The sequence below is a fragment of the Papio anubis genome, chromosome 20 (genome assembly GCF_008728515.1).
Source record: "Papio anubis isolate 15944 chromosome 20, Panubis1.0, whole genome shotgun sequence".
In the NCBI taxonomy this organism is placed as follows: domain Eukaryota; kingdom Metazoa; phylum Chordata; class Mammalia; order Primates; family Cercopithecidae; genus Papio; species Papio anubis.
The window spans coordinates 32,306,924-32,334,901 of NC_044995.1; the positions used below are offsets into that span (position 1 = coordinate 32,306,924).

General features: G+C 44.3%; 1 protein-coding gene across 8 annotated transcripts; it reads left to right on the forward strand.

Moving 5' to 3' along the window:
* The first annotated feature begins 4,569 nt into the window (after positions 1-4,569).
* On the forward strand, positions 4,570-26,643 carry ZNF14 (zinc finger protein 14). Of its 8 annotated transcripts, none has more exons than XM_021930943.2 (5): positions 4,659-4,784; positions 16,611-16,690; positions 19,354-20,655; positions 20,867-20,927; positions 22,264-24,269. In XM_021930943.2, the coding sequence occupies exons 3-5, from the start codon at positions 20,520-20,522 to the stop codon at positions 23,999-24,001; spliced, it is 1,935 nt and encodes a 644-aa protein (XP_021786635.2). In that variant the 5' UTR covers positions 4,659-4,784; positions 16,611-16,690; positions 19,354-20,519; the 3' UTR covers positions 24,002-24,269. The 8 variants fall into 8 exon arrangements, 7 of the variants coding, with proteins under 7 accessions (XP_003915286.2, XP_021786635.2, XP_017807826.2 ...); XM_017952337.3 differs by having other exon boundaries at positions 20,529-20,655; XM_021930946.2 differs by lacking the exon at positions 16,611-16,690 and having other exon boundaries at positions 4,688-4,784; positions 19,354-19,443; positions 20,529-20,655.
* Positions 26,644-27,978: the final 1,335 nt, after the last annotated feature.

Genomic DNA, 27,978 nt, shown 5'->3' on the forward strand with positions numbered 1-27,978 from the left:
CAGATGGGCAGCTGTTCTTCCCACTGGGGCCTAGTGAAGGTGCACGCAGGGAGGGAGCTTTCCACCCCTGCTTCTAAGAAAAATGGCTGGTTCCAGGGCTGGAGCAGAGAAAATACAAGATAAGCTTGAAACATCTTATGTTCATCATCTTATGTTAGGCCAGAAAGTAGGGAAGTGCTCAAAGGAAACCAGTGACAGAGCAAACACACATTAAGTCAGGCTGACATGACTACCATATCAGGGGGCATTTGAGCAGCAAAATAACATGCTTTCCTTCCCTTCTCCCCTCTTCGTTAGTTTTATTTTGTTTTAGTTCTTTATCCACGTTGAAGGAATGAACAAATAAGAAAGCCATCATTTGGGGCCAGGTGAAGTGGCTCATGCCTGTAATCCCAGAACTTTGGGAGGCAGAGGTGGGGGATCACTTGAGGCCAGGAGTTTGAGACCAGCCTGAGCAACATAGTAAGACCCCATCTCTACAAAAATGAAAAAATTAGCCAGGCGTGGGAGCACAGGCCTGTGGCCCCAGCTACTCAGGAGGCTGAGGTGGGAGGACTGCTTGAGGCGAGGTTGCAATGAGCTACGATCACACGGCTGCGCTCCAGCCCGAGTGACAGAGGGAGACCCCCTCTCATAAAAAAGAAACAACAAAACAAAAAAAAGAGTGAAAGAGGAAAGAAGAATTGGACGAAGTGGGGAGATTATCTCACACTTTAAAAGGGTAAAACCACTACTGGGCATTTGGCTGAGAATATAAAATAGAGACAAGATAAAGTATACAGATCACATAACTGATATAATAAACAAATTTATTAAACTCTGTCTTTTCCTTATGTGTTATTAGCATAACTATTATGATAGTTTGACCTGAATTAAAATACAGGGTAGATAGGCATGGCCATGGTGATACAAACAGGCTTATTTTTAGTTGAGAAGAAAGGCAATTCAGCCAGGCGTGGTGGCTCACGCCTGTAATCCCAACACTTTGGGAGGCCGAAGCAGGTGGACTATCTGAGGTCAGGGGTTCAAGACCAGCCTGGCCCCTGGCCAACATAGTGAAACCTCATCTCTACTAAAAATACAAAAATTAGCTGGGCATGGTGGTGCATGGCTGTAATCCCAGCTATTAGGGAGGCTGAGGCACGAGAATCACTTGAACTGGGGAGGTGGAGGTTGCAGTGAGCCGAAATCACAGCACTGCACTCCAGCCTGGGCGACAGAGTGAGACTCTGTCTCAAAAAAAACAAGAAAGGCAACTCAATATTCTGCTGAGACACAATGTTCCATCACATAAAAAGTTAAAGGCTTAGGAATATTATTTTAGCTTTGAGGTATCTGTATTACCACATTTAGACAGAGTTCCTAAATTGGCCAGGCATGGTGGCTCACACCTGTATCCCAGCACGTTGGGAGGCCAAGGCACGTGGATCACTTGAGGCCAGGAGTTCAAGACCAGCTTGGGCAACATGGTGAAACTCCATCTCTACTAAAAATACAAAAATTAGCCAGACGTGGTGGTGCATGCCTATAATCCCAGCTACTGGGGAGGCTGAGGCAGGAGAATCGCTTGAACTCAAGGTTGCAGTGAGCTGAGATTGCACCACTGCACTCCTGCCTGGGCAACAGAGCAAGACACTGCCTCAAAAAAAAAAAAAAAAAAAAAAAAAGCTTTATTTAAAAAATTTTTAGAGTTCCTAAATCGGCCAGGCACGATGGCTCATGCCTGTAATCCCAGCACTTTGGGAGGCCTTGGTGGGAGGATCACTTGAGGTCAGGAGTTCGAGACCAACCTGGCCAACATAAGGAAACCCTGTCTCTACTAAAAATACAAAAATAAGCCAGGCATGGTGGCGCATGCCTGTGATCCCAGCTACTCGGGAAGCTGAGGCAGCAGAATCGCTTAAACGTGGGAGGTGGAGGTTGCAGTGAGCCGAGATCGTGCCACTGTACTCCAGCCTAGGCAACAAAGTGAAACTCTTTCAAAAAAAAAGAGAGAGAGAGAGAGAGAGAGATAAATTGGTGAGGAGGGCATGACCAGCAGTTCAGTAATGGCAGAGAAAAAAACAGACAGGGAAAAGGGCTAAAGTTGGAGAGCTAACCTTACCTCACTCTAAGAGCTGGCTAACCTCACTCTAAGTCTCAGCTCAGGCGTGATCTCAGAGCGTGACCCTGTCTCAAAAAATAACAAAAATAAATAAAATATCAGTGCCTAGTATAGGATGAATATTTGCGTGTGTGTGTGAGACAGGGTCTTGATCCGTCACCCAGGCTGGAGTGCAGTGGCACGATCATGGCTCACTGCAGCCTCAACCTCCCAGCCTCAAGTGATCCTCCTGCCTCTGCCTCCTGCGTATCTGGGACTACAGGTGTGCGCCACCACACTCAACTGATTTTTTGTTTTTGTTTTTGTTTTTTTTTGAGACTGAGTCTGGCTCTGTCGCCCAGGCTGGAGTGCAGTGGCCGGATCTCAGCTCACTGCAAGCTCTGCCTCCCGGGTTTACGCCATTCTCCTGCCTCAGCCTCCCGAGTAGCTGGGACCACAGGCGCCCGCCACCTCGCCCGGCTAGTTTTTTGTATTTTTTAGTAGAGATGGGGTTTCACCGCGTTAGCCAGGATGGTCTCGATCTCCTGACCTTGTGATCCGCCCGTCTCGGCCTCCCAAAGTGCTGGGATTACAGGCTTGAGCCACCGCGCCCGGCCTCCCGGCCTGATTTTTTAATTTTTTTGTAGAGACAGGGTCTCAGAATGTTGGCCTGGGCTGGTCTCAAACTCCTGACCTCAAGCGATCCTCCTGCCTCAGCCTCCCAAAGTACTGGGATTACAAACGTGAACCACCATGCCCAGCAAAATTGATAACTTTTGTGTTTCAAAGGACACCATCAAAAAAGAGAGAACACCTTTTGGGATCCTTGTGCACTGTTGGTGGGAATGAAAAGTGCTATGGCTGCTAGGAAAAAAGAGTATGGCCATTCCTTATATAAATAATAAATACGAAGTAATCATATGATCCAGGAAGTCTGCTTCTGAGCATACCTTAAAAAACCTAAAGCAGCAACTCACATATTTGTTCACCCATGTTCACAGGCATATGATTTACCACAGCCAAAGGTGGAAGCAACCTAAGTGTCCATGAAAGAATAAATAAGGCCGGGGGAGGTGGCTCATGCCTGTAACCCCAGCACTTTGGGGGACCAAGGTGGGCAGATCTCTTGACCCTAGGAGTTTGAGACCAGCCTGGGCAACATGGTGAAACCCCACCTCTGCTAAAAGTACAAAAATTAGCTGGGCATAGTGGCACACGCCTGTAACCCCCGCTACTCGGGAGGCTGAGCCGTGAGGATCGCTTGAGCCCAGGAGGTGGAGTGCAGTGAGCCGAGATCGCGCCATTGCACTCCAGTGAAGCGACAGAGCAAGACTCTGTCTCAAAAATAAATAAATAAATAAATAAATAAATAAATAAATAAATGGATAAATAGATCCAGAAATGTGATATCTACGTACAATAGGATATAATTCGGCATTAAAAAGAAATAAATTGGGGACATGTGCAGTGGCTCATGCTCCCAGCACTTTGAGAAGCCAAAGAGGGCGGATCACCTGAGGTCAGGAGTTCCAGACCAGCCTGGCCAACATGGTGAAACTCCATCTCTACTAAAATACAAAAATTAGCCGGAGTAGTGGCGGGCACCTGTAATTCCAGCTACTCAGAAAGCTGAGGTAGGAGAATCGCTTGAACCTCGGAGGCAGAGGTTGCCGTGGCTGAGCACCACTTCACTCCAGCCTGGGCAACAAGAGCGAAACTCCATCTCCAAAGAAAACAAAAAGTAAATTGGCCAGTGGCAGTGGCTCACACCTGTAATCCCAGCACTTTCAGAGGTTGAGGCAGGAGGATCGCTTGAACCTAGGAGTTCGAGACCAGCCTGGGCAACATAAGGAGACGCACATCTCTACAAAAAATAAAAAAATTAAAACAATTAGCCACGCTTGGTGGTGCGTAACTGTGGTCCCAGATACTTAGGAGGCTCAGGTTGGAGGCTTACTTGAGTCCAGGAGTTGAAGACTGCAGTGAGCAATGATCACGCCACTGCACTTCAGCCTGGGCCACAGAGCAAAAGCCTGTCTTTTAAGAAAAAAAGAAGAGGTAAATTCTAACACATATTACAAGGTGAAGCTCGAGGACATTACACTAAGTGAAATAAACACGTCAGAAAAGGACAAATACTTTATGATGCCATTTACATGAGATACCCCCAGTCAAATTCACGAATTCAGACAGTAGAATGGAGGTTGCAAAAGACCTTGAGGGAAGGGGTGCACGGGGAGTTGTGCAACGAGACAGGTATCAGGGTTGCAAGATGAAAACAATTCTGGAAATTGGCTTCACAATCTGAATGTATTTTAACAGTACTGAAGAGAACACTTAAAATGGATGGGAGGCAAAAAATACATTCGGCTTAAATGCAAACGTCCTGGCAGGAACAAACCGGACTGAAGCCAGGCCAGTTCAACCACGCCCCTTCCTGCTCCCTTGTCACTCAGTGACAAAGAGGCGGGGCCATTGGATCTGTCCAATCAGGACCTCAGCTGAAAAGAAGGGGGGGGGTGGGGTGGCCACGCTGCGCATGCGCAGTGCGGACGTCGCCATTCCTGGCCCATGGCAAGATTGCGTTTCACCTGCTTCTGAAGGCGAAGGTGGCTCTGGCGCATCCTTTGTCGCGCCGTGACCTGCAGCTACTGACAGATCCATAGGGAGGACACCAGGACTTCCCGAACTCTGGGAAATGGTGAGTGTGCGGGGCCAGTGTCCGAGGGGAGGTTTCTGGTTAGAACTGTCTGTGGCCGAGGCCGGGGACCTCCTTGCAGTCAACTCCGGGGTCTGCAGACCCGGGGGCCACCACGGGCGCAGTTAGGTCCTCGGTCTTCTCCGTGGGGGCTGGACCGGCAGCCGGGAGCCCCAGCGTCCTATCCCATCCCCGCGGGGCGACCTCGGCCCCCGGCCGTTGAGCCCCTCTGTGGGCAGCTCCGCACCCGCAGCCCCACATCTCCCCAGATTGTTCGGTGACTGCGGGAGGGTCCTGGGGAGATCCCATCTCGGTCTGTGGGGTTTGTGCGTTTAAGAATCCACTGCTGGAAACCTTACGAAGAATCCACGGGTGCGTTTCCTCACTTGTGATAACCGAAGCCTGGGGAGGTCCTTGCTGCCGGGGTCAGGAGGACAAGAGGAGCTCCCAGAGGTTCCTGTGACTGCTCAAACGCCCCAGCTCTCATCACCAGGGACTGACCCCCCTCTAGTGCTCCCAGCACTCAAGCCTGGGGGTGTTTTTGAACTTCTGAATGTGGGCTTTCTTTTCGAACTGCGAGGACGGGGACTCCTTATCGTAACTGATCAGAAAGTTTGTGTTTCTTGCCTTTGGACTCCTTGATCAAACATTAATTCTAGCCACCCTTCATTCTAGTTTCCTTTCGCTCTGGGTAATTTTGTTCCCTTGCGTGAATGTGTGCGATTTTTAGTTTCTTTGGTTTCTGGATGAAATTTATCGTGAGCTTGTTCAGGTTTTTAAAATTGTCTTGTTCGTGTTTCTTTATCCGAGTGGTTTCTACCCAAGAGATTTATCCTATGTTGCAGTGCCATGATGATGGAAAATCTCTGTATGTCATTTCTTCCATATAAGTGGTAGGCTTTTTTTTGTTTTGTTTTGTTTTTTGAGACGGAGTCCCGCTCTGTCGCCCAGGCTGGAGTGCAGTGGCGCGATCTCGGCTCACTGCAAGCTCCGCCTCCCGGGTTCACGCCATTCTCCTGCCTCAGCCTCCCGAGTAGCTGGGACTACAGGTGCCCGCCACCACGCCCGGCTAATTTTTTGTATTTTTAGTAGAGACAAGATTTCACCCTGTTAGCCAGGATGATCTCGATCTCCTGACCTTGTGATCCGCCCGCCTCAGCCTCCCAAAGTGCTGGGATTACAGGCATGAGCCACTGCACCCGGCTGATTGTGGGCATTTTTTTGATGCTGATATGTCAGTAATCTAGTTTGGGTACCATACCCTGAAAGGTGTAATATATAGTTTTTCAGAATTGGAATACTAATTATTTTTGTATAAAATAATCATCAGTAAGTAATGGTTTTCCTAAGGTGGTTATTTGTAGATCATATCTTTTATCTGTCAGTGTACTTGGGTCAAAAGCTAGTAGTGGCCGGGCGCGGTGGCTCAAGCCTGTAATCCCAGCACTTTGGGAGGCCGAGGCGGGTGGATCACGAGGTCAGGAGATCGAGACCATCCTGGCTAACATGGTGAAACCCGTCTCTACTAAAAATACAAAAAACTAGCCGGGCGTGGTGGCGGGCGCCTGTAGTCCCAGCTACTCGGAGGCTGAGGCAGGAGAATGGCGTGAACCTGGGAGGCGGAGCTTGCAGTGAGCCGAGATCGCGCCACTGCACTCCAGCCTGGGTGACACAGCGCGAGACTCCGTCTCAAAAAAAAAAAAAAAAAAAAAGCTAGTAGTGAGTCTCCTCATCTTAATTCAAGTAGGCTTAATATACATTACCTTGAATCTTCACATCCTGATGGTTTGGATGTATCCAGTTGAGCTATAGCTGCTTTATGATCTGCCAGTGGTTTGTAAATAGTTTTCCTGATTGTATTGGGTTTCTTATGTTATTCCAAGTCTGAGTTAGTAAAGTACTTCGCTTAGTACATTGGGTTTGCAGTCTTTCACCATCAAGTTTCTTAATATAAATAGATTGGTTTTTAAGATGCCTACCTTGTAATCAATATTGTAATTAAACACCTTTTGATATTCTGTGAGGTAATTTATATGAGTCATCATTGATTGTATTTCATTAAGTGTCTGTGAGATAGAGGAGAGTATGGAAGTGGTTGTTGACATGTGGGAGTTAAGTTTGTGTTTAAAATCAAACCCTGCTCTTAAGAAATAAAACTGTGGGCTGGGCACAGTGGGTCACGCCTGTAATCCCAGTACTTTTAGGAGGCCGAGGCGGGCAGATCACCTGAGGTCAGGAGTTCAAGACCACCCTGACCAACATAGCAAATCCGTCTCTACTAAAAATACAAAAAAAAAACATTAGCCGGGCGTGGTGCCGCACACCTGTAATCTCAGCTACTCGGGAGGTTGAGGCAGGAGAATTAGAATTGCTTGAACCCAGGAGGCAGAGGTTGCAATGAGCTGAGATAACATCACTGTACTCCACCCTTGAGACTGTCTCGAAAAAAAAATTAAATAAATAAATAAAGGTAATTTGCATATATTGTAGCCAACTTTGCCATCCAATGTGAATTTAGCATGTGTTGTATTATGTCAAATTCTGAATGGTGCTGTGTCTGTTCATTCAGTTTGATTTGTAAAGCTTGTTGGTCTAGGTACGTGTAGCCATTTTAGTAAATTATATTGAAAAATGGGTGAGGGTAAGGTTTTTTCACCTGTAGGATGATGAAATATAGTTCTAATATATGTTAAGGTGGAAGCATATTAATGTTGGTTGCCCCTTAAAGTACATGTCTCATTGAGTGGTGTTGACTCTGTACATTTTTTTTTGTAAGTTTCTCAGTTGCGGTGTTTAACTGGTACCCTTGAAAACAAATATATTTAAGACAACTCTGTCTACATAATCTTTTGTTGTTTTAGCATGTGTTTCAGAAGTCGTGTGTGTAGGCCAGGCATGGTGGCTCATGCCTATAATCCCAGCACTTTGAGAAACCAAGGTGAGTGAATCACCTGTGTCAGGAGTTCGAGACCAGCCTGGCCAACATGGCGAAACTCCGTCTCTATTGAAAATACAAAAAATTAGCTGGATGTGGTGGCAGGCGCCTGTAATTCCAGCTACTTAGGAGGCTGAGGCAGGAGAATTGCTTCAACCCAGGAGGTGGAGGTTGCAGCCAGCCGAGATTGCATCATTGCACTCTAGCCTGGATGACAGAGCAAGACTCTGTCTCAAAAAAAAAAAAAAAAAAAAAAATTGTGTGTGTAAAGTGATCAGGATCAGTTAAGGTTATTGGGTGGGCCAGGCACAATGGCTCACACCTGTAATCCCAGCACTTTGGGAGGTCGAGGCAGGTGGATCTTGAGGTCAGGAGTTCCAGACCAGCCTGGCTAACATGGTAAAACCCTGTCTCTACTAAAAAATACAAAAATTAGCTGGGTGTGGTGGCAGGTGCCTGTAATCCTAGCTACTCGGGAGGCTGAGGCAGGAGAATCACTTGAACCCAGGAGGCGGAGGTTGCGGCAAGCGGAGATCACGCCACTGTACTCCAGCCTGGGCGACAGAGCAAGACTCTGCCTCGTTGGGGGGATAGAAAGATTATTGGGTGTAATCTGTTTCCAGTCTAATTCTACTAGTGAGGATTTTTTTAGTTCTGTCAAAAAATTGTGGTTCTGTCAAATAAGTTTGACTTTTGGCATGATTATAGCAAGGTTGGGGAAGGCAAAATTTCCCAAAAGTGGAAAGTTAGAGAATCATTTTAGTATGTCTTATCCTCTTCTATTATATATCACAGTCCAATGGGTATCCCAGTGGCATTGGTATTTTTTCCCGTGGAGGTCTGAAAGTTGGGTATATGTAATATGAATGGTTGGTGTGATAGCTGTGTCTGGTGTTGTACCATCTTTTAGATCTGCTTTGTAATCATAATCTTTACTTCCTTCAAGTCTGGGTTGGAACCAGAATTCATACCAAGTATCAACAAATGACTTGTAGGAGTATATATCATATTTATGCTTGTCATGTTAGTTCTTCTAGTATACTTTTGTTGTTGTTGTTGTTGTTGTTGTTTGGTTTTTTTTTTTTTTGAGATGGAGTTTTGCTCTTTCGCAGTCTGGAGTGCAGTGGCTCGATCTCGGCTCACTGCAACCTCACCTTCCAGTTTCAAGCAATTCTCCTGCCTCCTGAGCAGTTGGGATTACAGGTGCCTGCCACCACACCCAGTTAACTTTTGTATTTTTAGTAGAGTTGGGATTTCACCATGTTGGCCAGGCTGGTCTCAAACTCCTGACCTTGTGATCCACCCACTACAGCCTCTCAAAGTGCTGGGATTACAGGCAAGAGCCACCATGCCCGGCCTCAGTATATGGTTTGACTGTGGTACTTGGATTGGTGTTGGGTCTGACAGATGGCTTTTATCTAATGATCTGTTTTGTTTTGTTTTGTTTGTGGTTTTTTTTGAGACGCAGTCTCACTGTGTTGCCCAGGCTGGAGTGCAGTGGCGTGATCTCGGATCACTGCAACCTCCACCTCCTGGGTTCAGGCGATTCTCCTGTCTCAGCCTTCCAAGTAGCTGGGATTATAGGCATGAGCCACCATGCCGGCTAATTTTTGTATTTTTAGTAGAGACGGAGTTTCACCATGATGGCCAGGCTGGGTAATGGTCTGTTTTGATTGGCATGTCTGTTTCTGTGGCATTTTTCTATGTATTATGGGTGCTGTCCATTAGTTTGAGATGTTATTGAATGCTTGATTGTAGCTACATACATTGGCTGAGTTGCATTTATGTGGTCTTCTAAGGGGTATTTGGGAATACATGCCAAGCATCTATAAAAATACATTGATTGGATGTGTGTGTAGAAACTCTTTAGGCATTCGTTTCAAATGGTCTGAGACTACATATTATTAGTCCCTTGATTTTTCTAGCAGTTGTTCAAAAAATAATATATTTTCATCAAGTACATGTTGTAGAGTGTGTTCTGGTAATCCTGTGATTTTAGGTATGAGTTGGTATTGTTGGATATCTATGTATTTGAGGCTCAGGAATTTTTATGGTGGCTTTAGAAGGAGTGGTAGGAACAGAAGTAGTAGTAGTAGTTGTTGTTGTATCTGTTATATCCCTTTTATATTCTAAAATATTTTAGGCTGCATGCATTGCCTCACACTTATAATCCCAGCACTTTGGGAAGTTGAGGCAGGAGGATGGCTTGAGACCAGCAACATAGGGAGACCCCATCGCTACTAAAAAAAAAAAAAAAAAAAATTAACTATTTTAGTCCATTTGTGTCAATCCTATGTTTTATATTAATTATTGGATATGTAATATGTATCTGATTAAACATAACACTGTAACAACTAAGATATAACAGTACTCGATTTGGCCGAATAGGAACAGCTCCAGTCTACAGCTCCCAGCGTGAGCAACACAGAAGATTTCTGTGTTTCCAACTGAGGTGATTTCTGCATTTCCAACTGAGGTACTGGGTTCATCTTACTGGGGTTTGTTAGACAGTGGGTGCCACCCACAGAGCAGGGCGGGGTGTCGCCTCACCCGGGAAGCACAAGGGGTTGGGATATTCCCTTTCCTAGCCAAGGGAAGCCATGACAGACGGTATCTGAAAAATCAGGACTCTCCCACCCTAATACTGCACTTTTCCAACAGTCTTAGCAAATGGCACACCAGGAGATTATATCCCGCACCTGGCTCGGAGGGTCCCATGCCCACAGAGCCTCACTCACTACTAGCACAGAAGTCTGAGATTGAACTGCAAGGTGGCAGCGAGGCTGGGGGAGGGGCGTCCACCATTGCTGAGGCTTGAGTAAGTAAACAAAGCGGCTGGGAAGCTGGAACTGGTTGGAGCCCACTGCAGCTCAAGGAGGCCTGCCTGCCTCTGTAGACTCCACCTCTGGGGGCAGGGCATAGCCGAACAAAAGGCAGCAGAAACTTCCCTGTCTGACAGCTTTGAAGAGAGTAGTGGTTCTCTCAACACAGAGTTTGAGATCTGAGAATGGACAGAGTGCCTCCTCAAGTGGGTCCCGGACCCCCAAGTAGCCTAACTGGGAGAGACCTCCCAGTAGGGGCTGACTGACACCTCATACAGCCAGGTGTCCCTCTGAGATGAAGCTTCCAGAGGAAGGATCAGGCAACAACATTTGCCATTCTTCAATATTTGCTGTTCTGCAGCCTCTGCTGGTGATAGGCAGGCAAACCGGGTCTCCAACAGACCTGCAGCTGAGCATCCTCCAACAGACCTGCAGCAAACTCCAACAGACCTGCAGCTGAGGATCCTGACTGTTAGAAGGAAAACTAACAAACAGAAAGGACATCCACACCAAAACCACATCTGTATGGCACCATCATCAAAGACCAAAGGTAGATAAAACCACGAAGATGGGGAGAAACTAGAGCAGAAAAGCTGAAAATTCTAAAAATCAGAGCACCTCTTCTTCTCAAAAGGAACGCAGCTCCTCGCCAGCAACGGAACAAAGCTGGACGGAGAATGACTTTGACGAGTTGAGAGAAGAAGGCTTCAGACGATCAGTAATAACAGACTTCTCTGAGATAAAGGAGGATGTTCAAACCCATCGCAAGGAAGCTAAAAACCTTGAAAAAAGATTAGACAAATGGCTAACTAGAATAAACAGTGTAGAGAAGACCTTAAATGACCTGATGGAGCTGAAAACCATGGCATGAGAACCACGTGATGCATGCACAAGCTTCAGTAGCTGATTTGATCAAGTGGAAGAAAGCATATCAGTGATTGAAGATCAAATGAATGAAATGAAGTGAGAAGAGAAGTTTAGAGAAAAAAGAGTAAAAAGAAATGAACAAAGCCTCCAAGAAATATGGGACTATGTGAAAAGACCAAATCTACATCTGATTGGTGTACCTGAAAGTGACAGGGAGAATGGAACCAAGTTGGAAAATACTCTTCAGGATATTATCCAGGAGAACTTCCCCAACCTAGCAAAGCAGGTCAACATTCAAATTCAGGAAATACAGAGAACACCACAAAGATACTCCTCAAGAAGAGCAACCTCAAGACACATAACTGTCAGATTCACCAAAGTTAAAATGAAGGAAAAAATGTTAAGGGCAGCCAGGGAGAAATGTCAGGTTACCCACAAAGGGAAGCCCACAGACTAACAGTGCAGATCTCTTGGCAGAAACCTCCTAGCCAGAAGAGAATGGGGCCGACATTCTTTAAAAAAGAATTTTCTTTTTTTTTTGAGATGGAGCGCCCCGCTTCGTCACCAGGTTGGAGTGCAGGGCTTGATCTCTGCTCACTGCAGCCCGGCCCCGGGTTCACACTTATTTTCCTGCCTCAGCCTCCCGAGTAGCTGGGACTACAGGCGCCCACCACTGCCTCGGGCTAGTTTTTGTATTTTTAAGTAGAGACGGGTTTCACCATGTTAGCCAGGATGGTCTCGGGATCTCCTGACCTTCGTGGATCCAGCCTGCCTCTGCCTCCTCCCAGTGCTGGGATTACAGGTTTGAGCCACTCACGCCAAAAAAGAATTTTCAACCCAGAATTTCATCCAGCCAAACTGAGCTTCATATGAAGGAGAAATAAAACTTTACAGACAAACAAATGCTGAGAGATTTTATCACCACCAGTTGCCTTACAAGCATTCTGAAGAAGCACTAAACATGGAAAGGAACAAACGGTACCAGTCACTGCAAACACATGCCAAATTGTAAAGACCGTTGATGCTAGGAAGAAACTGCATCAACTAACGAGCAAAATAACCAGCTAACATCATAATGACAGGGTCAAATTCACACATAACAATATTAACCTTAAATGTAAATGGGCTAATTGCTGCAATTAAAAGACAGACTGGCAAATTGGATAAAGAGTCAAGACCCATCAGTGTGCTGTATTCAGGAGACCCATCTCACGTGCAGAGACACACATAGACTCAAAATAAAGGGATGGAGGAAGATCTGCCAAGCAAATGGAAAGCAAACAAAAGCAGGGGTTACAATCCTAGTCTCTGATAAAACAGACTTTAAACTAACAAGATCAAAAGAGACAAAGAAGGCCATTATATAATGGTAAAAGGATCAATTCAACAAGAAGAGTTAACTATCCTAAGTATATATGCACCCAATATAGGAACACCCAGATTCATAAAGCAAGCCCTTAGAGACCTACAAAGAGACTTAGACTCCCAGACAATAATAATAGGAGACTTGCTGTCAGCATTAGACAGATCAACAGAACCAGAAAGTTAAGAAGAGGATATCAGGAATTGAACTCAGCTCTGCAAGCAGACCCTAATGAGCATCCTTTCACAAGAACTCTCCACTCCAAATCAACAGAATAGACGTTTCTTCTTAGCACCACATCACACTTATTCCCAAAATTGATACATAGTTGGAAGTAAAGCACTCCTCAGCAAATGTAAAGAACAAAATTATAACAAACTGTCTCTCAGACCACAGTGCAATCAAACTAGAAGTCAGAGTTAAGAAACTCACTCCAAGCAGCTCAACTACATGGAAACTGAACAACCTGCTCTGAGCGACTATGCGATTTTATAATGAAATGAAGGCAGAAATAAAGATGTTCTTTAGAGCCAATGAGGAACAAAAGACACAACATACAGAATCTCTGGGACACATTTAAAAGCACTGTGTGAAATTTTTTTTGAGGCAGTGCGCTATCCCAAGCTGGAGTGCAGTGGCGTGATCTCAGCTCACTGCAAGCTCCGCCTCCCGAGTTCCGCAGCCATTCTCCGCCTCAGCCTCCCAAGTAGCTGGGGGCCACAGAAGCCGCCACCCGCAGCCGGCCCCAGTTTTTTGTATTTTTAGTAGAGGCGGGGTTTCACCATGTTATGGGATAGTCTCGATCTCTGACCTAGTGATCCACCGCCTCGGCCTCCCAAAGTGCTGGGATTACAGGCTTGAGCCACGTGCCCGGCCAGCTGATTTTTTTTTTTTTTTTTTGGGGGCGGTCACCATCTGCCACCAGGCTGGAGTGCAGTGGCCAGATCTCAGCTCACTGCCAAGCTCCAGCCTCCCGGGTTCATGCCATTCTCCTGCCTCAGCCTCCCGAGTAGCTGGGACTGGCCCGTCACCTAAGCCCATTAATTTTTTGTATTTTTTAGTAGAGACGGGGTTTCACCGTGTTAGCCAGGATGGTCTCAATCGATGGTCTCGATCTCCGTCTCAGAAAAAAAAAAAAAGGATGAGTTCATGTCCTTTTTAGTGACATGGATGAAGCTGAGCTCATTCTGAGCAAACTATCGCAAGGACAAAAAACCAGACTCCACATGTTCTCACTCATAGTTGGGAAATGAACAATGAGAACACTTGGACATAGGGTGGGAAACATCACACACCAGGGCCTGTCATGGGGGTGGAGGGAGGCGGCAGGGATAGCATTAGGAAATATACCTAATGTAAATGATGAATTAACGGGTGCAGCACACCAACATGATACATGTATACATATGTAACAAACCTGCACGTTGTGCACATGTACCCTAGAACTTAAAGTATAATAAAAAAAAGATAATAACAGTGCTCAATGGGTAAGTTTCATCCTAAACTCTTCCTTAAGCAGCATAGTAGAGAGCTGTTACTAGCAGCAGTATGTATCAAGAGAAATATGTGTTTTCTCCTCTCTCATTAAGCAGTTAAGCAATACAACTTATATAACAGGTTAGTAGCCAAGCCAGACCACCGTAGCCCTTGGAGTCTGCAGGTTCACCTAAGCCTCCGATGGTTCCTAATGCTGCATTTAGTTCACAAATTTAAGGAATAGAAACCTGGCTGTGGCACCTAGGTTCTACCAGGTCTGGTCTGACATCCATTCTGAGCCTGATCGGCCAGTCTGCTTCAACTAAGTTAATCAAGTAAATCTGATGCAATGGTTCCACAGTCTCTAGGTGGCAAAGACAAGTCTCAAGATGAAAAGGAAGGTGAATTAGGTGAGACATAGGAGAACTTAGAGAGGCTAACGGTGATCTTGGAGAAACTAAGTCTCCATGCTGAGAGTGCACTGTTGCTGTCAGTCTGCAAACTATTAATCAGATACTGTGGTTGGCAAGCAGATGGTGCAATTTGTCGTTTGTCTGCAGTGATGTGTATGCTTTGTGTTACCCTGGTTTATCTGGTTGGAATTTAAGTAATAATAAGATAGTAAAGTCACTCTGATGACTAGTAGAGGTGAATGAGAAAGGCAGTAAGACCAGCCGAGAAGCTACACAAATTTGTAGCCAGGTTGTTGTTCTTTTTTTTTTTTTTTTGAGATTGAGTCTTGCTCTGTTGCCTAGGCTGGAGTGCAAGGGCTCACTGCAGCCTCTGCTCATTGCAGCCTCCGCCTCCTGGGTTCAAGCGATTCTCCTGCCTCAGCCTCCCTGATAGCTGGGATTACAGGTGCCTGCCACCATACCCGGCTAATTTTTGTATTTTTCAGTAGAGACAGGGTTTCCTGCCATGTTGGTCAGGCGGTCTTGAACTCCTGACCTCAGGTGATCACCACCTCCCGGCCTCCCAAAGTGCTAGGATGACAGGCATGAGCCACTGCCCAGCCAGGTTGTTGTTCTTTTTTTTTTTTTGTGAGGGGGCGGGTCGGCTGTCGCCCAGGCTGGGTGCAGTGGCCAGATCTCAGCTCACTGCAAGCTCCGCCTCCCGAGGTTCACGCCATTCTCGGCCTCAGCCTCCTGAGTGAGGACTACAGATGCCACCTCGCCCGATATTTTTGTGTTTCTTAGTAGAGGCCGGGGTTTCACCGTGTTAGCCAGGATGGTCTCGATCTCTGACCTGCATTGATCCATTATCTAGGCCTCCCAAAGTGCTGGGATTACAGGAAAACTGAGTACAGCTGACCAGGTTGTTGTTCTTAAGCAAGTAAACTTGTTATTCCAGTGGTGGCTACAGGTGATGTTGAAGTTAAAAATACTAGGTAAGTGGCAAGTAAAACTGGATTGAAGTGCACCTTCAATTATTCTCACGGAAATACTGATGCAATCAGTGACTTGAAGAAAACAGTGTAGTGCCACTGTTGTAGAAGGTGTAAGAAATCTAGGTCTAGTGAAAATTTGGAGAAAAGTTGGAGATTTTGCATAATTCTAAGTCTCCTCTTTTTCCTGTAGTCAATAAGTATATCTCAGTCCATGGGCCAGGATGTCCTGCTGGGAGAAAGTGTTGTCATTTAGTCAAATGCTCACCTTGTAAGGTATAATCTTTGTATCATTGTCTTCCTTATCCTTTGTGACTGTTAAGGTTGGTTGATTAAAGTAAGAGTAGAAGGGCCGGGTGCGGTGGCTCATGCCTATAATCCCAGCCCTTTGGGAGGTCAAGGTGGGCAGATCACTTGAGGCCAGGAGTTTGACACTCACCTGGCCAACATGGCAAAACCCCATCTCTACTGAAAATACAAAAAAATAACTGGGCATGGTGGTGCGTACCTGTAATCTCAGCTACTCAGAGGCTGAGGCAGGAGAATCGCTTGAACCCAGGAGGTGGAGGTTGCAGTGAGCTGAGATCCTGCCACTGCAGTCCAGCCTGGGCAACAGAGTGTGACAATGTCTCAAAAAAAGAAAAAAAAAAAGAGTCTGACTTAATTCATATACATTTTTATAACAAAGATGTTGTTTGTTCCTCCTGTAACTTCTTTCAAGGTTTTTCTTTGTCTTTTAATTTTCTCTTTGAATATGATACACCCAGGTGTGGATTTGGGGGTATTTCTGTTGCTTGGCATTCCTGGATATGTCCTTTCATGTATATCGTTAATTTTGGGAAATTATCAGTCGTTATTGCTTCAATTATTTCTTCTGTTTCTTTCTCTTTCTTCTTTAGTTAGTACTGTTATGTGTATGTTCCACTTTTTGTAATTTTCTGACAGTTTTTGGATCTTCTGATGTCTTTTTTCTCCTTTTCAGTTTGGCGGGTTATACTGACAGTTCTTCAAGATCACTGATCATCTCTTCAGACATTTCCACTGTATTGATGAACCTCTAAGGTTGTTCTTCATTTATGTTGTGGTGTATTTTATGTCCTTCGTTACCTTTTGATTCTTCGTTAGAATTTCTGTGTCTCTGCTTAAATTGTCTATTTTTTCTTTCATATTGTTCAACATTTCCTTGAGAACCCTTAGTATATTAATCATATTTGGTTTAAATTTCTTATCTGACAATTCCAACATCTCTTCTATACCTAATCTGGTTCTGGCGCTTGACCTCTGTCTTCTAATTCTGTTCTTAAAACCTTTTCATATTTCGTATATTTTTTGTTGAAAACTGGACAAGATGTACTGGGAAAAAGAAACTGAGGTAAATAGGCCTTGAGTGTGAGTTCTAGGTTTATCCTACTGGGTTTTGTCTCCGTTTACTGTTTTCAGTAGCTGTAGATGTCAGAGGTTAAAATTTCCTTTGGTGTCCTTGCTTTTCTCTCTCCTGTCATCTTTGGGGTTCTCTAGACACTTGCTAAATAAAGTCTGAAACATGAGGAAGGAAACTCCAATATTCTTTCATTGCAGCCACCTGTTTTTAAACAGAAACCCTAATGACAATACTGGTAAGCTGTAGGTGGAAGGGAAACATGTTATAGTCCTATGATTTGATCTCAGTCTTTTGGTGAGCCTGTGCCCCTGAGCTGCAATGTTTTGTGATATGATATGATTAGTCCTTGTATGTGATTCCTAGCACAGAGCTCCTAAATCCCTTGAATTTCACAAGTGAGAAGGGTGAAAGGATCCTCCTTATTTGCAAAGTAGCACTCTTAGGAGATCCTAGATGACTTTAGGATTAGGATTGGTGACCAGAAAGACCCACCCTTGAACTTTCAGCCCTAGCCCCCAGCCTCACAAAAGAGGAGCTGGAGATTGAATTAATCATTAGTGTAAAATGATTTAATAAATCATATCTATCTGATGGGACCTTCATAAATATTGGGGCTCTGAGAACTTCCATGTTGGTGAACATATTGAGGTGCCGTGAGGATGGCACACCCAGGGAATGCATGGAAACTTCCCACCTCCTCCCCATACCGACCAATGGGCCTCTTCCACTTGGCTGTTCGTGAGTTGTATGTTTTGTAATTAAACCGGTGATGCTAAGGAAGTCACTCTCCTGACTTCTGAGGGAGGCCCTAGTGAATTATTGAACTATAAAGGGTGTTGTGAGAACTCCAGATTTGTAGTTGGCATATAGAAGCATGGGTGGCCTGGGCACCCCATTGTGTGACTTGCATCTGACATGGGGGCAGTCTTGTGGGACTGAGTCCTTAACCTGTGGAGTCTGACTAATTCTGGGTACTTAAAATTGAATTGTATTTTAGGGCACAGTCCATGTCAGAGAGTTGGAGAATGGTGTTGGAAAAGACACTTTGTATTGGTGTTGGGAAGACAAAAAACGGTTCACTTTCACATATGCTTCTGTGTCCCTGCTCCCAGGTCACATAGGCTTTGGCAAAATCCTATTAGGTTAGGCTTTTGTTGAAATGGATTTTTTTGAGAACAGGCCTTCTTAAGAAGAACATGATGTTCTGGGAATATTATAAAATTGTTACTTTTCCTATTTGTCTCTCAAATTTTAGAGAGAAAATTTTGCCTTATGACCCTCAATTCTTTAATGGATCTAAGAAGAGTAATTGATGTGATGTTTGTTTATTTTTTACTTGCGTGGCTGGGAATGACAATTTCTACGTTCCTTACTTGTAAGACCAGAAATTGGAAGTCTCTGACTTCATTTTTTTGTGATGTTTGATGGATGATCACTTTAAAATCTCATTCTTGCCAGGCATGGGGGCTCATGCCTATAATCCCAGCACTTTGGGAAGTGGAGGCAGGCAGATCGCTTGAGCCCAGGAGTTGAAGACCAACCTGGCCAACATTGTGAAACCCTGTCTCTACTAAAAACACAAAAATTAGACAGGTGTGGTGGTGCACACCTGTAATCCCAGCTACTCAGGAGGCTGAGGCACAAGAATCGCTTGAACCCAGGAGGCGAAGGTTGCAGTGAGCCGAGATCACGCTACAGCACTCCAACCTGGGCAGCAGTGAAACTCGGTCTCAAAAAAAAATGAAATAAAATAAAATCTCATTCCTCCTTTTCCACTATATACCCCACATCCAGATACGATAGGAAGAAAGCCTGGGTCACCCTCATTTGGTGCTGGTGAGACATCCAATCCACATTAGCCCCTGCCTGTATGCATGAACTCCCACACTAGCCCACTCCCTAACCTCAGTGAAAACCCCAAGCCAGCCTAACTGCTCTTCCCAAGGTCTCAAGTATACATGTAATAAACCTTCTCCTGGTGTAGGGATTTTGTAGAGGTCTAAGTTGCCATATGTTCCTCCTCAGGCCTGAGCTCTAACTTCCCAGTAACCTCCTAGATCCATGAAATATGAGAGAGACAAAAGGAAGAACTGAGCCTGTGATAAATATTACACAAACAAGTTGAAATTAATACTTCTGCAAAGGAATATTTTCATTCAGCCAGCTGGATTTGAGTAGTCATAGTGGAACAGGAATTAAAAGAAATTTTAAAGACGTGTAAGCAAAAACTCAGTTGTATGTAAGAAAAACCAGTTCCCCCTGAGGAAGAGAAAGAGCTGAAGTCCTTTAAAAATTGACTGCCTGTTTTTCTGTGGCTAGTGAGCCTTATCTCTCCCTTTCCCAGGCATTGTGAAGACTCTGTTTCTCTAGCTGTGCAGCTGCAAGGTCACTAAACAGATAATCTCAAGTCGTAAAACATGTTGTTCCTTGAAAAGTAAGAAATAATGTAATGCATGTCTTAATTGAATAACTGTCTTTGTTTCTCACTTCTGTCCCCCTGCACAAATCTCCCCCCACCCCACGAAACACTGAAAAGGTAGCTTGACTCTTTGTTCGAGGCTCAGTCCTTTAGATGTTAATCCAACTGGGTCAGTGCACATAAGTAATTAAATAATTCCTCCTCAACGTGTCAATCTCTCTGATTCCTTAATAATCCCACTGCAGTAGTGGCCCGGAGTCCTTCAGGACTTGGCCAGCAGCTCCTCATGACAATTTAGCTTTCCACAGGCCTCCTGGCCTCTCGTTTGTTGATGGGAATAAAAGAAAAGTCTACCGTTCTTGAAGGTGTATTTATTTATTAAAACCTTATCCAGATTGATTCCATGTTTAATGAAATGCTGAGTAAGATGCTTCATAAGGTAGGAAATGAGTTTCTCACAAGGAATTAGAGGTCTTAAAATTTGTTTCATTTGTATAGCATTTCTCTTACTTTTCCAATGTGAGCTTGAGTCCACCTTTAGAGAACAATAAAGTTCCAAATAATCACAGTAAAAATATAGAAGTAATTGATCAGGCACAGTGGCTCACGCCTGTAATCCTAGCACTTTGGGAGGCCGGGGGGTGGGGCAAATTGCCTGTGCTCAGGAGTTCGAGACCAGCCTGGCCAACATGGCAAAACCCTGTCTCTACTAAAAATACAAAAAATTAGCTGGGTGTAGTGGCACACACCTGTAGTCCCTGCTACTCAGGAGGCTGAGGCACAAGAATCATTTGACCTCCAGAGGCAGAGGTTGCAGTGAGCCAAGATCAGACCACTGAACTCCAGCCTGGGCAATAAAGCAAGACTGTTTCAAAAAAAGAAAAAGAAAAAAGAAAAAAATAGAAGTAATTTCTGTGTGTTCATGATCGCATGAATTTTATGAGGAAGTCAGTGTGGACAGTTGTAGTTCTGACAGCCGAGTCATACACCAAATGTTTGGAGAACACAGAATTGTATGGGAACTTCTTATAAATCGAGTATAGATCCCCAGTACCACCAGTCTTACCCATCCTCCTGTAAACATATGTGGAATGTTTCAGAACTCAGTCTCCTTTGAGGATGTGGCTGTGAACTTCACCCTGGAGGAGTGGGCTTTGCTGGATTCTTCACAGAAAAAGCTCTACGAAGATGTGATGCAGGAGACCTTCAAAAACCTGGTCTGTCTAGGTAAGGATATCAACATTTCTCTCCTCAGTTAAATATAGAACACAGAACAAGTGTTTCTTGCTTGACAGCTGTGTTCCAAGATTTGAAATGTGGAAAGGGAATCTTTCGGTGATTGAATCAGACAGAGTCACAGCTAATCATGAAACTAGACTGTAATGATTTTCTGTAATTTGTAATAATTTATAATGGTGTTTCTGGGTGTGCATTTTAGGAAAAAAGTGGGAAGACCAGGACATTGAAGATGACCACAGAAACCAGGGGAGAAATCGAAGGTGAGTTGCATCCACAGAAGAATAGCGGCCCGTGGGGGAATTTCAGAAGAAAGCAGGCAAAACAATTAAGCACAGCTTCAAATTTAGTTATTCCTAGAAAACTTTCACTGAAAATGTTTTCTTGAAAACATCATAGATGTTCAGGATGTGAAAAATAAATCACGTTGTAATAGCATTTAGAAAATCCTTCTATAAATATGATTCTTTTGGCCAGGCACAGTAGTTCATGCAGGTAATCCCAGCGGTTTGGGAGGCTGAGGTAGGAGGATCACTTGAGGCCAGGAATTCAAGACCAGCCTGGATAACATAACGACCTCATCTGGAAAAAAAAAAAAAAAAAAAAAAGGCTGGGCGTGGTGGCTCACACCTGTATTCCCAGCACTTTGGGAGGCCAAGGGGGCGGATTACGAGGTCAGGAGATTGAGACCATCCTGACTAACAGTGAAACCCCATCTCTACTAAAAATACAAAAAAAAAAAAAATTAGCCAGGCATGGTGGCAGGCGCCTGTAGTCCCAGCTACTCAGGAGGCTGAGGTAGAGAATGGCGTGAACCTGGGAGGCGGAGATTGCAGTAAGCCGAGATCGCGCCACTGCACTCCAGCCTGGGCGACAGAGCGAGACTCCATCTCAAAAAAAAAAAAAAAAAAAGGCCTGGCACGGTGGCTCATACCTGTAATCCTAGCACTTTGGGAGGCCAAGGCGGGCGGATTACCTGAGGTCAGGAGTTCAAGACCAGCCTGGCCAACATGGCAAAACCCCATCTCCACTAAAAATACAAAAATTAGCCGGCCGTGGTAGTGTGCTCCTATAATCCCAGCTACTCAGGAGGCTGAGGCAGGAAAATCGCTGGAACCCGGGAGGCAGAGGCTGCAGTGAGCCTAGATCACACCACTGCGCTCCAGCCTGAGTGACAGAGCAAGACTCTGTCTCAAAAAAAAAAAAAAGAAAGAAAAAAAAGCATTAGCCAGGCATGCTGGCACGCATCTATAGCGCATCTATAGTCCCAGCTGCTCAGGAGGCTGAGATGGGAGGATTGGTTGAGCCCAGGAATTCAAGGCTTCAGTGAGCTGTGATCGTGCCACTGCACTCCAGCCTAGGTGAGAGAATGAGACTCCATCTCTTATTTAAACAAAACAAACAAAAAAATTGACTGTTTTGATCATAACTATGGTTGAGTCTTCTTCTAGAGCATTGAATATATTAACTTTCAAACAATTCAGACAGTGCAGATATCCTACACTTCCTCCGAAAATGGTTAAAATGTAATTCTCATACCTACTAATAAATACAAAATAATTTAAAAGCCACTAATAATGTACTGCTCATTTTTTACAGAGGTCATATGGTTGAGAGACTCTGTGAAAGTAGAAAAGGTAGCAAATGTGGAGAAACCACAAGCCAGATGCCAAATGTTAATATCAACAAGGAAACTTCTACTGGAGCAAAACCACATGAATGCAGCTTTTGTGGGAAAGACTTCATGCATCATTCATCCCTTAATAGGCACATGAGATCTCACATTGGACAGAAACCAAATGAGTATCAGGAATATGAAAAGCAACCATGTAAACGTAAAGCGGTTGGGAAAACCTTCAGTTATCGCCACTGTGTTCGCAAACATGAAAGAACTCACACTGGAGGGAAGCCCTATGAATGTAAACAATGTGGGAAAGCCTTTATATATTACCAGCCTTTTCAAAGACATGAAAGGATTCATGCTGGAGAGAAACCCTATGAATGTAAGCAATGTGGAAAAACCTTTATATATTACCAGTCTTTTCAAAAACATGCTCACACTGGAAAGAAACCCTATGAATGTAAACAGTGTGGGAAAGCCTTTATATGTTACCAATCTTTTCAAAGACATGAAAGGACTCACACTGGAGAGAAACCCTATGAATGTAAGCAATGTGGTAAGGCCTTCAGTTGTCCCACATACTTTCGAACTCATGAAAGAACCCATACTGGAGAAAAACCCTACAAGTGTAAAGAATGTGGTAAAGCTTTCAGTTTTCTCAGTTCTTTTCGAAGGCATAAAAGGACTCACAGTGGAGAGAAACCCTATGAATGTAAAGAATGTGGAAAAGCCTTCTTTTATTCTGCAAGCTTTCAAGCACATGTAATAACACACACTGGGGCTCGACCTTATAAATGTAAAGAATGTGGGAAAGCCTTCAACTCTTCTAATTCCTGTCGAGTGCATGAAAGAACTCATATTGGAGAAAAACCATATGAATGTAAACGGTGTGGCAAATCATTCAGTTGGTCCATTTCTCTTCGAATGCATGAAAGAACTCATACTGGAGAGAAACCCTATGAATGTAAACAGTGTCATAAAACCTTCAGTTTTTCAAGCTCCCTTCGAGAACACGAAACAACTCACACTGGAGAGAAACCCTATGAATGTAAACAATGTGGGAAAGCCTTCCGTTTTTCAAGTTCCCTTCAAAGACATGAAAGGACTCACAGTGCAGAAAAACCCTATGAATGTAAACAGTGTGGGAAAGCCTTCAGGTGTTCAAGTTATTTTCGAATTCATGAAAGGTCGCACACTGGAGAGAAACCCTATGAATGTAAACAGTGTGGAAAAGTTTTCATTCGTTCCAGTTCCTTTCGACTGCATGAAAGGACACACACTGGAGAGAAACCCTATGAATGTAAACTATGTGGGAAAGCCTTCAGTTTTTCAAGTTCCCTTCGAGAACATGAAAAAATTCACACTGGGAATAAACCGTTTGAATGTAAGCGGTGTGGTAAGGCCTTCCTTCGTTCCAGTCAAATTCGATTGCATGAAAGGACTCACACTGGAGAGAAACCGTATCAGTGTAAACAATGTGGAAAAGCCTTCATTTCTTCCAGTAAATTTCGAATGCATGAGAGAACTCACACAGGAGAGAAACCCTATCGATGTAAACAATGTGGGAAAGCCTTCAGATTTTCAAGTTCTGTTCGAATTCATGAAAGGTCTCACACTGGAGAGAAACCTTATGAATGCAAACAATGTGGAAAAGCCTTCATTTCTTCCAGTCACTTTCGACTGCATGAAAGGACTCATATGGGAGAGAAAGCCTAAGAATATAAGCAACATTCTGAAGCCTTCAGTTTTTCCAGCTCCTTCTGAATACACGAAAGAGTTCATACTGGACAAAAGCTGTGTGAATACAAACATTGTTTTAAAGCCCTGGATTGTTCCAGTTTCTTTTGAACACATGAAAGAATTCCCACTGGTGAGAAACCATATGAATGTAAACATTGTGATTAATCCTTCAGTTGACCTAATTCATTTCTTTTTTTTTTTTTTTTTTTTGAGACGGAGTCTCGCTCTGTCACCCAGGCTGGAGTGCAGTGGCCGGATCTCAGCTCACTGCAAGCTCCGCCTCCCGGGTTCACACCATTCTCCTGCCTCAGCCTCCCGAGTAGCTGGGACTACAGGCGCCCGCCACCTTGCCCGGCTAGTTTTTTGTATTTTTTTAGTAGAGCCGGGGTTTCACCGTGTTAGCCAGGATGGTCTCAGTCGCCGACTTCCGTGATCCGCCCATCTCGGCCTCCCAAAGTCTCCCTAATGAGCCATTCTGGCGTGACTTCCCTGCGACCTAATTCATTTCAGAACCATGGGACTCCTGCAGTGAAATCTGTTTTTTTTTTTTTTTTAAAAAAGCCAGCTTGAGCCCATGCCTGTAGTCCCAGCACGTTGGGAGGCCAAGACAGGCAGATCATTTGAGGTCAGAAGTTTGAGACCAGCTTGGTCAACATGGTGAAACCCCATGTCTACTAAAAATTACAAAAAAATTAGCCAGGCATGGTAGCGCGTACCTCTGATCCCAGGTGCTCAGGAGGCTAAGGCAGGAGAAATTGCTTGAACATGGAGGCAGAAGTTGCAGGAGCTGAGATCATGCCACTGCACCCCAGCTTGGGCAACAGGATGAGACACTGTCTCAGGAAAAAAAAAAGTGGGAAAATCTTCAACTGTCCTCTGGAGTGTGAATATATGAAAAGACTCAGAGTAGGGTAAAAGTCTATAAATGTAAGAAATTTGGGAAAGCCTTCACACAGCCTTTAGAGCACACATGAGAATGTATACTGGAGAGAAACCCTATATATATTAAGAATGTGGGAAATTCTTCATCCTAGTTCTTTTGTTGTTGTTGATGATACAAAAATATTTTCATTTAATGATTGTCAGGTTATATTTAATGAGAAAGAAAGTATCATCTAAACAGCCCAGTAATAAAATTTTATTCTTATAAATTATTTTATTTTTCTTTAAAATTGGAACATATTCTTATTATGCTTTCCAAAGGACATATTGATTTAGATGTGACTCATTTCTTCAGTGGATTCTACAGAAGAAATCATATGAGAGCTAATTTCCAATTCAGCAACAGCATTTTTTACTTCTGCAGTTATTTTTTTCTATCCAATCTGTCTGAGTCTCTTGGTTGAGTAGTTCATGCTGCTATTTGAAGTCCCTGGGTGTGAGGTAGGGATCCTTAAGTTTTCTCTCATAATATGTCCTCTGTTGAGACCTACACTGTTAAGATTTTCAACACAAGATAACTCTTGGACTGGCCTTGTAAAAATGGAGAGTCAACATTTGACCCACTTTGTCTGTAGAAGCTTGGTGCAGACTTCTGCTAATATCTCATTTGTTCTGTAGATGGACTTCTAATTTTTGTCTCTCTTGTCTTGCTCTTTCTTCAGTCTTCCATTTAAACTTCTCTACATATTCTATATCATGTTCATTTCTATATGACTTTTCAGATTTACTACTTCTGTTACAGTCTTGCCAATGCACCACAGTATAGCAGTTTTTTGTTTTCTGAGGTAGTATGTGGAGTTCTTTGTCTTACTTACAAGAATATTAAGGAATGCAGACACAAAGGAGATTAGACAAAAGTTAATAAGCAAGAAAGCTCTCATGGCAGAGTGGGCCAAATGGATTGCCCACTATGGGGGAGGCTGGATTGGGATTTTATGGAAGAAATGTGCTGACTAGTCTGAAGGCTGTCTTGGCAAAGCATGATTCAGCCTGGCCCAGGACCTTGGCCTGGGATCAATCAGAGGCTGAAGTGATGATTCATAGAGGCTAAAGAATGTCTAAAAAAAGAAAGTGCCAACCAGAACCAACCAGAGCCCACCAGGTATATGCCCATAAAAGGAGTACAGGCTATTTCCTGGAAGCCCACTAGTTATACAAAGGATGAAGGCATTTGTATGTTGGGCCTTGTTCCTTTCTTTAAGTGAGCTAAGGAGTTTGTACGAACACATCTGAGTGGGCTAAAAGAAGTTCTATCCTAATGCAGCTGTGGAGGCGCCCTCTAGAGCCACGACTCCTGTGCTAATTATTATTATTTTTTAATCCAATCAGAGAACTTGTGATATGTGGGAAGAAGGCACTAACCAGTGGGTCAGGGGCTCTCCAAAATCCCTTCTCTTGCTGTTTACCTAAGGCGAGCTAGCTAACTCCTCTCACTTCTTGTTCTAACACCTTTTTATTCTTCTCAAATTCTTTACATTTCTGATGTATCGTTTTTGTAGTTAATAGTTCCTGTTGAAGAACTTGATTGTTTTCAGCCAGATATAGACATTTTGAAGATGCACCTTCCAGTTCTGCTGTAAGATTATCAATCTTATATCTTTTTAATCTGAATATTCATTTCAAGTTGACTGGTTTTTAAATATCCGTGGAAACTAAACTCTTCAGTTTCATATTCATTTAACTTCTTTTCTGTCATTGCTAAGGTTTCTCATGCATCCTAGTTCATTTTGAGACCATGAAACCACGCATTTAAGAGCAGCTTCTTGATTGTAAACGATATGGAAATGTCTTCAATTACATATGCAACCCTTTCCACCACCTTAGAACGAATTGAAGGACTGAGGAGGGAGGACTTGAGTCCCAACAGGCTAACTCTTGAACAATCTGGGGTAAACACTCCCAATATGGCTTCGCATATGTGACTGCACCACGGGAGTAGAGGGCTCCCACAATCTGCCTTTAACCTTTCATCAATGTCCTTGGTTCAGATCTTTGGGGATGCTGTGGTTCTGAAAACAAAGGTGCATCCCACAGTTCTCCAATGGGATCTGCCTGCGGACACCCTAATTCATGGTTGTCAGCATCATGTTATTCCAAGGCTGTCAGGAGGTCATGTCCAGCTCCGTTTCCCATCCAAACCCACACTGTAGATTCTTGCTGGTCAATGTGTTTAAAAGTTCACACTAAGGCCGGGCACGGTGGCTCATACCTGTAATCCCAGCACTTTGGGAGGTCAAGGCAGGCAGATCGCAAGGTCAGGAGATTGAGACCATCCTGGCTAATGTGGTGGCTGCGTCTCTACTAAGTAAAAAATTAGCCAGGCGTGATGGCAAGTGCCTGGCCATACAGCTACTCAGGAGGCTGAAGGGCAGAAGAATGAAAGCGAACTAGGAGGCAGAGGTTGCAGTGAGCCAAGATCACACCACTGCACTCCAACCTGGGTGACAGAGACTCTGCCTCAATATATAAATAAAAGTTCACACTAGAACGTTTCTCTGTGACAACCCAGGTAGCTCTAAAGTGACAGGGTGGAAGAAGCCGTGGCAGAATGTGTGTCATGGGACACATGCCCCTTGACCATACAAGATCCACTGTCCCATAACCACCAGCTCTGCACCAACCACCACAGAAGCCTCAAAACCAACAGTGGCATCTGAAGTGGCCCCTACATGTCCCAGCTACAGGACACAGATCCCAGGCAGATCGAGCGTTCAGGGGTGGTATGGCCATAGACTGCAGGACACAATCAAACTTCTTACCTTCCCTAACTTGCCCACCCCAGATTTTCTGGCACATTCCACCTGGCTCGGGCACTGACAATGACGAGGTCTTCTCTCCTCTGTGCGTGTCACGTGTGCTGCTGCAGGGCTGGTTTCATAGCCTGGCCTCCAAGGCCAGCACTTACTGCTTTGTGGAACAGAACCCACCCTGCAGAACTCCAGCCCACATTGGTATCTGGAGGCAGCCACCATGTCAGGTAGGTGCCACTGGCCATGAGCAATACGTAACCA

Coding starts and splice junctions, on each gene's coding strand:
- ZNF14 (XM_021930943.2), top strand. CDS start 20,520: ATGTTTCAGAACTCAGTCTCCTTTGAGGATGTGGCTGTGAACTTCACC. Junction 20,656..20,866: donor CAAAAACCTGGTCTGTCTAG/GTAAGGATATCA, acceptor TGTGCATTTTAG/GAAAAAAGTGGGAAGACCAG. Junction 20,928..22,263: donor AACCAGGGGAGAAATCGAAG/GTGAGTTGCATC, acceptor CATTTTTTACAG/AGGTCATATGGTTGAGAGAC.